Source organism: Lepisosteus oculatus, chromosome 13 (assembly GCF_040954835.1).
Source record: "Lepisosteus oculatus isolate fLepOcu1 chromosome 13, fLepOcu1.hap2, whole genome shotgun sequence".
Classification (NCBI taxonomy): domain Eukaryota; kingdom Metazoa; phylum Chordata; class Actinopteri; order Semionotiformes; family Lepisosteidae; genus Lepisosteus; species Lepisosteus oculatus.
Genome location: NC_090708.1, coordinates 14,779,746 through 14,793,868, shown reverse-complemented (window position 1 = coordinate 14,793,868; position 14,123 = coordinate 14,779,746). Strand labels below are relative to the sequence as shown.

Sequence of the window (14,123 nt, the reverse complement as noted above, 5' to 3'; positions counted from 1 at the left end):
AGTTCTACTTTATGTTACAATAAGTGAACAGGCAAAGAGGGCTATTGTTGCATTTCCTTTAGCCAGCTGAAATACTCCCCATCTTGGCTCACTTCCCCATAATTTCCGAACTGTCCATTCTTACAACATGTGAGTCAGGACTTCTGAGATTAGCTACTTCCTGAGTATCGGAACATCCTGCTGTCTCACTACTTATAGACGCGTCTCTAAGGAATGCTGCCGCTGGTCTCCCAGAGTGCAACTTTACCTGAAGCGGAAACTAAAACCGTGAACCACCTTTAGCCTCAGGGTGATCAGAAACTGCAGGTCAATTCAAAAACGCTCGAGGCAGACAAAGATGTAGGGAAAGAGAATTATATTAAATGAATATTCCTATTAGGAAAAACACTGAAGGCAAAATTCTATATTTTGTCATCGCTTCTTCAGACTTTTTGATCAGTTTTATTCAGCTACTTATAACGCAGTGAAAGAGGTTTAAAAACATTCTCCATTTCCATTTCTCTTAAGAGATTTTGTTAGAATGTTATTGGATTTAAAGCAACCGCTAGAAGATTATCTGCAGGACCTCAAATGAGCCCGACATCCATTTTCAGGGAGTTTAAAAGTCCTGTGTAAACACAGCCAAAACATTCACTTTTTTCTGCTTCAGCTGAGGTCTGTTATTTCACAAATGACATCACATCAAAAGCTACCTGAGTAAAGAGTAAATGTGATCTGGGTATATATCCTGTTCAATGATAAAGTTATATTTAATAACTGGGTGTGTTGCCTTTTTAGAACTTGTTTATCCATTACCTATTACTCTGTATATGTAGAAACACCAATCAGGTTTAACAGCGAGAGGTAAACATTTCTCACAATGTCCCAAATACTGTAAAACACATTTAAATAGGTACAGTATATAGCATTTCCTTAGAAGCACCAGAACTAATTAGAAATAATACAATTAAGCTCACAACAGCTTCATTCACACAAGTCAGTAGGTATAAAACTCTCCTCGTGTTCAACAAAATGATAAGCAACAAATGAAAAGTAGCATTTCAAATGTCTGTGACATCTTCCATTATGTAACCTTGTCCTCAGACTGGGACTGGGGAAATGAAAGGTAGTCTTACAAGCAAAAACTACCCCACAATTGTTTTGAAACTGGCACTGAATCAAGAAACAATATTCAATTACTCAGTTTAACTAGCACTGGACTAATGAAAGCACTGGGGACATACAGAGGGCTCAGCATTTCATCAGAATGCTGTAAACCCATCTCACAAAATGACAATTAAGAGTCCATGGATTTAGAGACAGTCCCAGGTCTTAGTATAGTAAAGATCTGGCAGACGCTGCTGCTGTTCCAATACATGCCATGAAGAATTTAAACAAAATACTGTGGTTAAAGAATCGATCACACTCACGTTCATAAGGGTATAGAAATGGACAAGTACTCATTTTCTTTAAGGAAAGTTTGAGAGTTTGACAGTTTTAACTGCATTCAACAAAAGTTGCAAAGGATTCTGAAGCTGCAAGAGAGACCTGCGGGGGAACTGTAAAAAAAAATTAAAAGCAGTCCCTTAGTTCTTCCATGTTACTGTGGTGTTTAGTAAGAACAGAAATAAAGGCAGATATTTCAACTTAAGACATCATACACATCAAACTTTTTGAAACACACACAACATCAGTCTATAGCATCAGCCTACAAATATGTGTGGACTGATACTGAAGTGCCTTGTTCAGGTGAATAAACTGAAGATTTTGTAGATGCACATTATGTGCAAATGCAGGGTTTACTCGCAGGCATCTAGTGATCCGCTGATGGAAATGCATAATCCTACACTGAAAGGCTAAGGTAACAAAAACGTTTTAAACAGATGGGCCCTGATGTACCGTAGATATTCCAAGATCCTCAAAATGATTGGCAAAGTCACTTCTTCAGAATCGACAGTCGAGAACAAACCAGAGGACACAAGTGGAAACTATGAGGAAGCACATTTAAAACGGAAAGCAGGGGGGGAATACTTTACACCAAGGTTAGTAGGAGTATGGAACAAGCTACCAGGCCATGCTGTTGAAGCCGATATCCAGGAGTCTTTCAATTGATGGCTGCGTTAGATTTTTAAATCAATTACTTACTGGTTATCAAACGAGTTAAATGGGCTTTTCTTCGTACCTCAGGTGACCAAAACGAAAATGAATATTCTTACAAATATCGCCACGGGTTAGTTTCTTTGTAAATGAAGTATTTCATTCTTTGCTACTCGTTATTCAACTACCGCAGTAAGGCACGGCTAACCAGGCGGCAAACACTCGGCACCTTCACAGGAAACTGTGAGCCGAGGTTTTTTTAGACGTTCATTACTGAAATGTACGAGCTACTGAAATGTACAGTACATGTTACAAAGAAGTTCAAAGGCAATCATAATGCTTAGCAATACCATTTACTAGAAGGACTAGAATGCTATTTGAGAATAGATCATTACTGGATTAAATACGACAGATGTAACCATCTCGGTTTTCTTTTGTAAACCTGCACAGTTCATTTTATCCTATTTACATAAAATAAAGGATTTTAGGGGCTTCTGCAGTATGCAAATGAATTAATGGCTTGGCTGCACTTCAAAAAAGGCAGCCATAATTTCCTTTTATGCAATAATCTGGCTTGTGCATTTTCCAGTCAAATGCTCTAAAGATTCACAGAAATTGCAACAAAGGAAAAGAGAAAAAAGGGGGCTTATGTTTCCTAAACGCTAACCCTTCCACGTTGAAAAGAAAAATGTCTTCAAGCTCTGCTTTTGTCTGCGAAATTCCACATGCTCTTCTCTGCCAAGTTACAACACCCTCACGCCCTTCCCTGTATTCTACATCAAAACACTAAAAATATCAGCAAAAGCCGAGAAGCACAGACACGATTCCTCAGCCCCAGCCTCCTCACTTCCTTCAGTTAAAAATCTCTTGGGAAAAGCAAGAAATCTGTTTTGATTTATAAAACTTCCTCTAGCAGCACTAAATACATGGATTCTGTTTAAAATACTTTTATCTGAAGCTTTAGAATGATAACAGCTTTTGTATTTCAACACAAACGTGTAGTGCCACTCGGGGGTGTCCTAGAATACACAGTATCTTAACTACACGTTGATTTAGCACAGCCCAGTGCAAGCATACTCAACTTCCTGAAGGCAGCCAGGAGAACTGCAATTACGACTCGGTAATCAGCGATTTCAATCAAGCAAACCTGGTTTTTGAAAAGAGTGCCAGTCAACTAAGGAGTCTTCAGAAAAGGCTGCAATATACTGTACAGCCAACCCACTAAAGTAAATTTACAACATTGAGGAATCATTTTAAACTTACTGTTTGTAGCTGTCCCGAAATTTCTCTCTCCAACTTCCCGACAGAACACTGCATTTACTCAACTTAAACACTTCAAAATTAGCTCTTGGTTAAAATTTTCAGAATTCTGCAGAAATGTAATTACTGTTCAGTACGCACATTTTCTAAACTTCCAATATAAATATAAGTTTGAGCAACAGCCTGGACTCAGATCAACACTCGTTGCCTGAACTTAATTTAAAACTAAAATCACTCAGTTTCTTTTACACAAAGTCCGACAAAACAGAACAAACACAATCATTTAAAGCATGAGAATCCGTTATCATTTAAAGAACTGAATCGAAATTCTTGAAGACGTTCAAGAGAAGGGGAAAAAAGAAGCCAGCGATCAAGTGAAAATCAAGTTCATTTTCATTATTTTCTTCGATTAGAAATTAAACTAAAAGAGGAGCAAAATAAAAGGACAAGACTCACTGAAGAAATGTTTAAAGAGGTTTGTCATATCCATTTTGTTCTCTGCTCTCTTCCAAAGGCAGCGCGTTATTCCATGAGAACTTCCTGACAATCGCCTGCTCTGAACAGAGAAACACCCCACCCTATACATGTGACTGGCACAAGCAAATGGGACAGAGGGCCTCCCATGAAACTTTCCAGCTGCTGGCTTCTCCACTCCTTCAGGCTCCTAAAGCGAACCTGTCAGGCCAGGCTTAGAAGTGCTGCCACAGCAACCAGAGTTTCCTCACCTTTTGAGCAGGCATACCAGCTGGAAACGACCTTTCTCTGAGTAAACGTTATGTATACAAAAAAAAAATTACTCACAAATCAACCTGCCTGTACAAACATGCTCTTTCTCCACAGGGGTTTCCAACACAAGAAACAATAAATTGCAACACCATTGCTTGCTCTACATGGGCATTACATAGTTTACAACAAAGAATTAAAAAAACTAACTCAATACATCACTCCTAGCAACAACATGCTAACAAAAGGTCATTTGTGATTTAAGCTTGATTTAGTAATTGGCTACAATTACAGACACTTTATAAGACCAGCTGTTTGTTAAAAACAAATCTGCACAAGGATTACATCAGAAGCAACACTTGTAATTGCTAAGCTTAGCTATCGTGAACAATGATCTATTATTTGCACACTGAATGAATAATCTACCCAGCATATCTTGAGACTTTTCTTATTACAATTATTAGCAGGCAATGTCAATGCAATAATTTATATTGTCTTATTACTTGAAACTAACGGTGACAAAATACATCAACTTATTTTTTTCTTTTAGTCAGGAGACTGAGTTTTTGTTGGAGCAAAGAGCTTCTCCTCTATATATTTAATCTAATATTTGAGTTTCTGTATCCAAAGGTGATAAAATGATGTCATTCTTTTAGTCCTGTACTAGTACTTAAAACCCAAAGTCTGGTCAGATCACTGCCATGTTATCAGCCATTTACTGCTTAAGCAGTGGGAAAAAAAAAACATTAATCTCCCTCAAGTCAGCTGTTGGGGGTATAAACCAACTTAAACACTAACATTTCAAAAAAATAAAATCTCATCCACGTTTAAATGTCAGGGAGCAAGAAATTCTTACTCCTTGAAAAACAGTTCTGATGACCCAATCTGTTCCTAGAGGTCCTACTTGGACCAGAACTTTTCAATTTTCTTTGACAACAAGACAAGCCTAACCCTGTGCTCATCTGTTAGCAGTGACGTAAATAATAAAAACTGATACAACACAGAAATCCATCTCTGTCAATGATTAACAGTGTTCATGGCAAGCACTTAGAAACCTAAGAAAATGTGATACAGGTATTGCAAAAACACAAAGCAACGTCAGTGCAGATGGTGTCACTCCCAATGTCCAAATCTATGTATCGACATATACAGTATGTGAAGGCCTCTTTCCTTTTACTGGACTTTAAAAAAAAAAAGATTCCTCTCAAGTTGTTTTTCAAAAATAGAGTTCCTTTTTACGAACACAATCCAGTTGTTTTGAAAACGAAATGCTGCTCTGCATATCTGCCTCACAGAAGACAGCTGTAACCTCACCTAGTGTGTAATTTTGGAGGACTGTTAAAAGATGATTGTCTGTAGAGAAGACCAAACAAGAGCAGGATTTCCTGAGGGTATCCAAACAGGTAACACTGCTGCACAGAAGAGTAGTTTAGTATATTAGGCAGCTTGGAAGATGACTATTAGTCACTTTCCTGTGGCAAGCTGTTGAGCATCACCCCTACACCTGTTTGTTCGGGGGGGGTTGAGCATCTCCTTACCTCATTACAGCTTTCCAATCCACATTTCAGGTGCACAGTGGAATGAGATGTTTGTGGAATGTAGTCTACCTCCTAAAGACAAACTGCAGGAAGCTAAACACAAAAGCATACGGCCCTGCAGGCTTGCAATCTTTAGGCATATTCTGAAGTAAAAGAAAAACACCACCATTGTTTAACTTCTGGAAGCTTCTTTTTGAATGGTGTATCTCATTCTTCTGATTGACCGCCTGAATGAAAGGAAGCCTTAAACACCCCCTCCCCCCCACCCCGAGCTCAGAAAGCCAACAGGAAAGCATTAAAACTACTGTGCAGCACTCAAAAGTGCGCATTACAGGCTTAAAAGCATGCTGCACTGCCCTAAACAGCCACTTCTCTTTGCAATTAATGCAACAGTGTATGTAGTCACTATCAAAACAAAGCCTTCTCTTTGATAAAACAATTCATTCGCAGTACAAGACCAGAAACTGACCAAATTAATGTAACTGACCGCTCCCTAATACGAAAACAGAACAGGAAGCTTCATTTTCCAAGATCTCAAATTGTTATTTATGTATTTTGTAGGTAAAAGCAAGTCCAAGACAAGAACATAACAAATCACATCTACAGTTTCAATGGCTGTGAGAACAAAGAAATTCCAAACAAATGAAAATTGAAGTGATAAAAGAGGCATCAAAAAACAACCGTTATGTTATATGATGACATACCGTTTCGAATGAGAACAATGCAGAAATGACAAAAACCAATAAGTTCATTTGCAATACGTTCCTAACATTTCCATCATTTTTTATTTTCTGACGGTATCATTTTCCCTCCAGGAATTACAATTTACACCTATTGGAAACTGACAGAAGAGTGGCTAGAACAGCACTAATTATGAGCACATCACAGGTTAACAGACAGATCCTTTGTAAGCTACAGGAAGGGGCTGCTCTTGCTAAAACGTTTGTTTTCACAGTTCAACGCTGGTGGCTAAATTACACAAACATTCTTTCCAGCTCCCTCTGCGATGATCTCACTGACGTTCCTCCACAGTGGCAGATGATTTATTGCCAGGGGGCTTACCTGTAAGTGTCCCGGAGCCGAGGAAAAAAGTGTCATCCATCAGAGTTCAAATACCAAATAATCATGGACAAGCAGATTCCTGCTTTGGCTGGAACAAGCCTCTATGTCATCCATGCATCTGTGAGTCTATTTCAGGGCTTTAGAGCAAGTTGGCGTTTTTTTTTTCTTGTTCTGGAAGTTTTTTTAACTCAAAAAGCATTTTGAAGATTTAACACATATAAATCACAGCCACAACTAAAACATCTACTTTGCCTGAAGAAACATATAAATAATTCTTAAAACGAGCACAAGATTCGAACTTTTATCTCCAAGGACGCAACTGTCGTAATGCACAACACTTGGATAAAATGTTTAAACAAGGAGGAAGTTAAGTGCCCAAGTTGAGTTTTCTGAACTTTTCACTCCAAAGCAGAGAATAAAAGCTGTGAAAGTCTAAAAAGTTGAAAGGAGCAAAATAAATGCACAAAGAAAAAGCAACACTCATAGTGAAGATTACATAAAATGTCTGTATTTGTAGCAAGCAAAAAAAGAAAAAAGCAATGCACCTAATTCTTATGTAATACCTTACAAATAATCAGAGAGAAACTGATCATAATTAATAATAATGAGCTTGCCTTACCTAAGCAAAGGTTCGTCTTCAGAATGTCTTTACAGGAGGACACAAAGTCCACTCAGTACAGGACCATATGTGGCAGCTGACTACAGCCAGTCCCTTCAAGTGCTATGGACTTGCACAGCAATTGAAATCTCTTTGAAGTGCAACCTCATATCTGCATACCTCAAGATGATCTTCCCGTATTAGATCATCTGATCATTGAGCTACAGCTTAACTGGCCTCAAAAATAAACAACTGTCGCCTAAATCTAGAAAACCACACAGAGACTGTTTTTTCACAATATTCATCTTGCGCTGAAAAGTACAATACTGTAAATGCTGTACTGGCTCATTTATTTAAAAAGAAAAACTTCACTGTATTTGTAGAGTTTCTTCCCCCCTCAAAGACAATAATTGATTTTTTTCATCTGTACAGTGGACTGTGGATAATTACTAAGACAAGAAAATGTTTTTTTTTTTTACTTTTCAGAATTAACCTCTGCTTGTTCCTTTGCAGCTAGACACTGCCAGTCCCTTGTTTAAAATTAAAAAATAATTCACAATCTAAAGCAAAATTACATTTACATAAGCAAAATTAAGCACAAGTTAAACAAAAACAAATTTGAATTCTCTTTTGAACAAAAGATTTGCTGAATTAAAAAATTACAATGATGATTTGCAAAACTGAAAGCAGACAAAATTATCAGACCACAAATAGGGAAACATCTTAAATTAGACTTAAAACACTTCTGAATGGCAGAGAAAGACTACATGAAACTACAAAAAAGGATCTGAAGTTAAAGAAATGCAAAAGAATGCTTCAACAACTGAAATTATGAAATTTCCTTTCCTTAATTTAGAAGTAGAGGCTCTCAACCACAAAATTATAAAAACCAAGAAGTACCATGAGTTTCTGACACAGCAGGCTCTTTCGAAAAAAAGCCATGAGACATCATGACAGCTACATTTTTAAAAGGCAAGAAAGATCTGCAGAGAATTTGATAAACTGCAAAAACAGGACTATGAAAATAAAACTTAAAAAAATGAAATGCAGTTGTTCAAACAAGTATAATATATATTTATTTTGGAACAGTACTTCTAGTCCTAACAGTTTAAGTTACTGAAGCTACCAGTCAGGGATGCATTAATAAAATACTGTAGAAAATATTCTACACTGTTACCTCAGCTACTAGAAATCCAACAAGATGAGCTACAAGCCTACCTGGTTTGAGCAAGCTCTTAGTTTCTTACAGTAGTTACATGTGGAAAATGGGAGAGCTGGTTCATGTTTGTAACATAGGCTGTTATTGGGAAGCAGAGCACTTTTAGCAACAGACTGCTCCAGCTTTGGTGTTCAAGGGAATGTTTCCGCAGGTCTTTCCTCCCGGCGGCTGTCAGGGTGTATAACGCTGCCCTAGGCTAGGACTGTTAGCCCTTCATCTGCTCGTCTATAGACAGCATGTTACTCCATTGTACTTTTTGGACACTCAATCTGTATATACCTATGTACATTTTGCACATATTTTATTGTTTTTACAGTGACTATGATCATATTTTGCACACACCTATGTACTTATTTTATTTTATATTTATTTTGTATTACTGTACGTATTCTAATTTTTCGTCTATCCTGATGTCTGGTTTTTTTGGGCTTGTCTTGGGCTGCTGTAACACATCAATTTCCGTTCGGGATCAATAAAGTATTATCTATCTAATATTTAAAAGAGCTGGGCTTACCTAAAGTGTCCTTCAGGTTCTTCACGATGGAACCTTTCCTTGCGTTATTCTTCCGTTCTACGTAGTTGGAAGGCACAAAGCCCGTTTTGTTTGTTGCGTTTCGTACTCGCCACCAAGATTTGGAATCGTCCAGAAGCCAGAGCCTCTCATTCTTTTTTATGTCCAGTTCCTGGTCCTGTTGTGCAGTGTAGTCAAACTTGGCGATGACAATCACCTCTTCCGTCATCTTTGACCGGCCTCAGCACTGGAAAAGGATATAGAACATATTAAAGATAATATTTTATATTATAAATGACAATAATTAATCCATGTGAGGATAACACACCAATAATGCATCATAATAATAAGTAATTATAATAAGGAACAAGTAATAGGTTTATTCCATGCTGAAAAAAAGAAGAGAGAGAACACAACGTTTCGGCCGTGGAGCCTTCTTCAGGTGTCACAGTAATTATAATAATACACAAAGCACTAGAGTGCAATGCACTTACATGGCCATTAGATGGTGCTATTTGCACAAAAGTATAATTGGTTAATTAAGTCAAAAGTTAAAAGTACAAATAATACAGACTGGGCTGGTATAAACATATGTAGACTACATAAATTGCAGTTTTGAAATTGCAGTGCTCAGTGCTGAAATCTGGTAGATGTACTTGGAGTATAAACCACAACTACTTCCAGGGATATAATCTGACCAAACTAGGAAGCTATACATAATTCACAACATCTACCTGATAAAAGCAATGGTATAAAAATGAATGAAGGTTTAAGTCAGACGAACAATACATTTAGCAAGAGACACAAAATGACTTATTCAGATGACTGTGCAACGGGATATTAAAGACATAATTGCTGTACATAACCTCACAAATTGCATATTGTTAACTCCAACCTTTAAGTTGCAAAACCTACAAAAATGATTATTAAAGCCTCTACAACACAAATTCTGATATAAATGGGGGATTGGTACTTGATAAATTAATGCCACACAGCTCCAACACTGAAAGTACATATTGTTCCAGGTCATAAAAAAGACAAAAGGGAAAATTACATGAGATTTATAGTGAGTCTTCACAACCTCTAGAAAGTGCTGATTTTTAACAAAATCGGTTTTAAAAAGTAAAACAGTTGGACTGAGAAACAGTACAAGGAAACACGTCATCTAACATCTGGATCCCAGTACAGAAAGATACAAATATAAACTCTACAACTCAAGTCTTAAGGGCCGTGCACAACCAACTTAGTGTCTGTGGAGGTCCCCAACTTAATAGCAAACTGGGATTTAAGAAGCAAACATCAGAGCCCTTAGCCCAAACTTAATTTTATACATTTCTTTGTGAATTTTGCAGAAAGTCCTCCGAGTCCATAACAGAGTTGCTTTTAAAACACACTGATATTGCACTGCCCCCAGGAAGTCAATGTCGCTACGCTGTCCTGTCAGCAAGGGAGATCTCCCACAGCACCCATGGGTGGAGGGAGGGGGGTCTCTTCTAAACCTGAGAAGCACTTTCTCACCACACCAGGTAAGGGGGACTGATAGGGGGCAGGCTCCCTCCATCTAGGAGTGTGGGAAAAAGATCTGTTTAATTACATCTTTTGCCCTCTGTTTTGTATTCAATTTTTGTTTGTAATAAAGAGCTCTTTTCTAGTCTTGTCTGAAGTTGAAATGGACAGACGCCAGGCGCTGCACTAGGCCTGCCTTTAGGTCACTCAAAATAAACTCAAATGCCTTTAACTCTCCTTCAGTGTCTTTAACCTTCCCCATTGATTTAAAAAGCACATTTATTCATTTACAAACCCCATTCTGACGTGTATGGGAAGCCCACAAAGAAGCAATCGGATGGGGGTTCATAGGCACATTCCAGTAACTGTGATCTGGAGGCTGAGATTGAAAGCTAAAGTCCAGACAGTACCAGTCTAAGTCATTACCCCACTGAGAGTCCAGGATTCCAGAAGCAGCAGTATACAGAGCACCAGCATGTCTAGCTGGTTTGGGTCCACGGTATTTCTGGCCTGTCTGTAACCATAAACACTACAGTCCTCCAGGTTTGATGTGCTGGCAGTGAGAGCTATATCAATCCTCTGCTATGGGCACTATGGAGCTTTTAATTAACATTTCAAATGGAAACTGAAACATCCCACCCTGGTGAAAGGTTACAGCAGTAACCAAACAGATTGAAAATTGGGGATTCCAAATTAACTCTTTTTCTCACAAGGTTTAATACAGCTAAATCTGCATAAACCGCGAGTAGAAACTTGAGTGCCTCTTGGGCTGACGTACAGCTAGGACTCTTTGATGTGCTCATAATTGCAGCTGGGCCTTTCAAATAAAGTCAGAAATGGTCACACCTGAATCACAAGGAGGTCAAGTATTGCTGTTAGAGCAGGGGCTGGATCCCCTTCTGAGGACAAAGCTTCAGGAGGAATAAAAATAAAACTGCCACTTTTTTTATTTTAAAAACATTGTTTACATTTTACATGTGAAATTGCTGCTTCCAGACAGAGGTTTATGAGGAAACCCACTGTGGCGCTCCAAGTGTAAAACGGTGGGGACAGCACCATCACCACCACTCATTTCTGAACCTTGCCGAAAACGAAACAGGTCTTTAACGCACTACATACATTCTTTGAAAACAACGGAGGCACCTCAGCGTTTAAAACAAATTGGTACTTGTTGTGACAGAAACATTAAACAGGATGAAAGCAAAAACAGCTTTTTCCTGGAGCTTAAACAACTCATATCAACTTTTGGTTTGCAGGTTTTGACAGGATGTTAAATTTCCAGTTTATACAGTTTACAAGCCTACAGATCATTTCCATGATTATACACTTCTAAGTATATATATATTAAGCACTTCATTAGCAATCAGAATGGCCTGGATATTCCCAAGGGGTTTTGTTGAAGGGTTTAATGGCTTTGCACACTTCTAAAAATAGGTTTCTTTACCACAAAAAAAAAACAACCCACAATTTCGTATGACTTATGCTTTGTGAGCATCTTTTCACAACAACCATAGCTGATGGGATGTGGTATTCTTAAACAGATTTGCTATGTCCATGCCACCTTTTCATAAAGGATCAAGCATAACAATAATTCCGTTTTGTAGCTACAGATCTAAGTATTTGTATCCTGTATCACACCAAACTTCATCAAATGTAATAAATATTCTTAGTGATAATCTAACAATTCATTAGAATAGTGATATTCATTAAAGATTGCCTAACACAGGGGTTAGTTATCCTTGGCTCCTGCATTCCAATCTGTGCTCCAGGTAGCCCTAATTATTGAAGATGTCTCCAGCACTTGTGTTAAAAAGGAATTCACGTTCAATTAAATAATGATGCTATTATAAAACAGCACAATTAAAAGTCGTATAATGGTTGCCTATGCTTGGTGTAATGAATTAAATCATTTAATCTATAGGGTTCTCGTGCCTGTGCCTGCAGTAATGCTTATTCTTCCATCAACTGCATAAGAAAACCACATTCTGACATGAAACACGAGCACGTAAACAGGCCATAACAGCAATGACAATAACAGAGGTAAAGAAGCCGTTATGATCAGATTTATTCAGAAGAGTTGTTTTTTTATGACCGGTTCAAGGAAAGCAAAAATATTACTGCCGTTACCTGATTTTCCAGTCTAGTCCTACATGACTACTAATCATATGATATAGTGCAGCATTTCACCTCAAGTGAAATTCAGTCCTTGAAGAACCGTGCAATTTGGATGCATCCTAAACCCTAACACGTGATTGCCAGCATTTAAACTGCCTTTTTTTTTGCTTTACTTTCAAGAGTGAGTCACGTTATTACAAAGGTACACAGGGACAATGCAAAATACTACACGCTACTCCTCCCAGAGATTACTGCACTCCTAGGAGCTGTGGGAGTAAGGAACAAGCTTTCCAGCCTTGAGGCTGAAGCCAATAGTTTGGTGAACAAGACTCTTCACTCAGGTTGTGAGCATGGCCACATGGGCACAACAGCCTCCTCTCCTTTCTCAAATCCAATCTTCTTATTTTAAATAGCTTTCCAGAGACAAAAGGCCTATTCAAGCTTCACGTCTACTGAGTCGTGTATTTGAAGAAGAGGTGAAGCAACGTGGAGAGAGAAAAAAGGTCATTCAGTTCATTCAGTCTGTCCTCACTCTATGTGCCGGTTCTCTCATGAGCAAAAGAGAGAGGTCACACTCTCTTTGACTGCCCCCAGCAGTGTTGCAGGCTAGTGATTCAGGGATAGATTGCCAGTGATATTTTCCCATTGTCTGCTAGAGGCCACTACTCTCTTCATCTGAACCAGCTGTCACTATCAATTGGTGTCAATACTGTTACATCGCTAGGCTGGTGGGTACCAGTGCGTGACTGGTACTGCTCATCCTCAGCGCCCTTACAAGAGTGTCAGCCCAGACCTCGCCTGAGAGACTGCTGTACATTCCCTTTTCACAACTTGACACAAGATTTAAGGTTCCTAAGTCTACTTTGCTTTTAGTAATCACCTAAACCTTGGCTTAATTGTGACAGCTCTATGTTGTGCTGGGAAAGAGGATACTGAATCAGTGTCGAAACATAACTGCTGAGTAGGAAACATTTCTTAAATCTCCGTCTTATATAAGAATTTTACTCCTAACAAAAGTGGGTCTTCTGAAATGTCTAATGTTTCTTTAACCAGTTCCTCAGGATTTGTAATACACATTTGAATAACAATACTAAACAACATTATCATTGTAAAAGTACGCTTTTAAACTGTGCGCAAAGATGGAATTTACCAGAAATGACAGGGTTAAAAATTCTCACAGACCAATCGCCCCAGCCATATGACTCATGTCTAAACTTTCGGACTCACTCACTGGCTCTCCCCCTAATCTTCCTGCCACGCTTTGGCAAGATGACAAGTCCAGAGTCCTGTGCTCAACAAGATGGTTTCAGCCAAACAGCCAAGGGAGTCATTTTCAGAGAAATCACTAATCTCTTAATAGACCAATAATATTAATAACTGAATCACACTGGCAATGTGTCAAAACTAAACACATTTTTAATCACAGACAAAACCAGCAAAACAATTCCGACCCTTTTAAAAGCCACAAGAAAATGCATTGTTTTTCCAATCCTGACAACATTTACAAGATAAAGC

General features: G+C 38.3%; 1 protein-coding gene across 5 annotated transcripts in view; it reads right to left on the bottom strand.

Annotated features, from left to right (window-relative positions):
- Positions 1-14,123, bottom strand: part of nck1a (NCK adaptor protein 1a) — a 59,925-nt gene that overhangs the window by 15,765 nt on the left and 30,037 nt on the right. For 4 of the 5 annotated variants that reach the window (XM_015361189.2, XM_006637700.3, XM_015361190.2 and 1 more), the window contains one exon: positions 8,991-9,234. In XM_015361189.2, coding sequence (XP_015216675.1) covers positions 8,991-9,216 — 226 coding nt within the window. In that variant the 5' untranslated portion in view covers positions 9,217-9,234. Of the gene's footprint in view, positions 1-3,792; positions 3,989-8,990; positions 9,235-14,123 lie in introns of those variants that run through there. The other variant, XM_015361192.2, reaches the window with a different exon arrangement.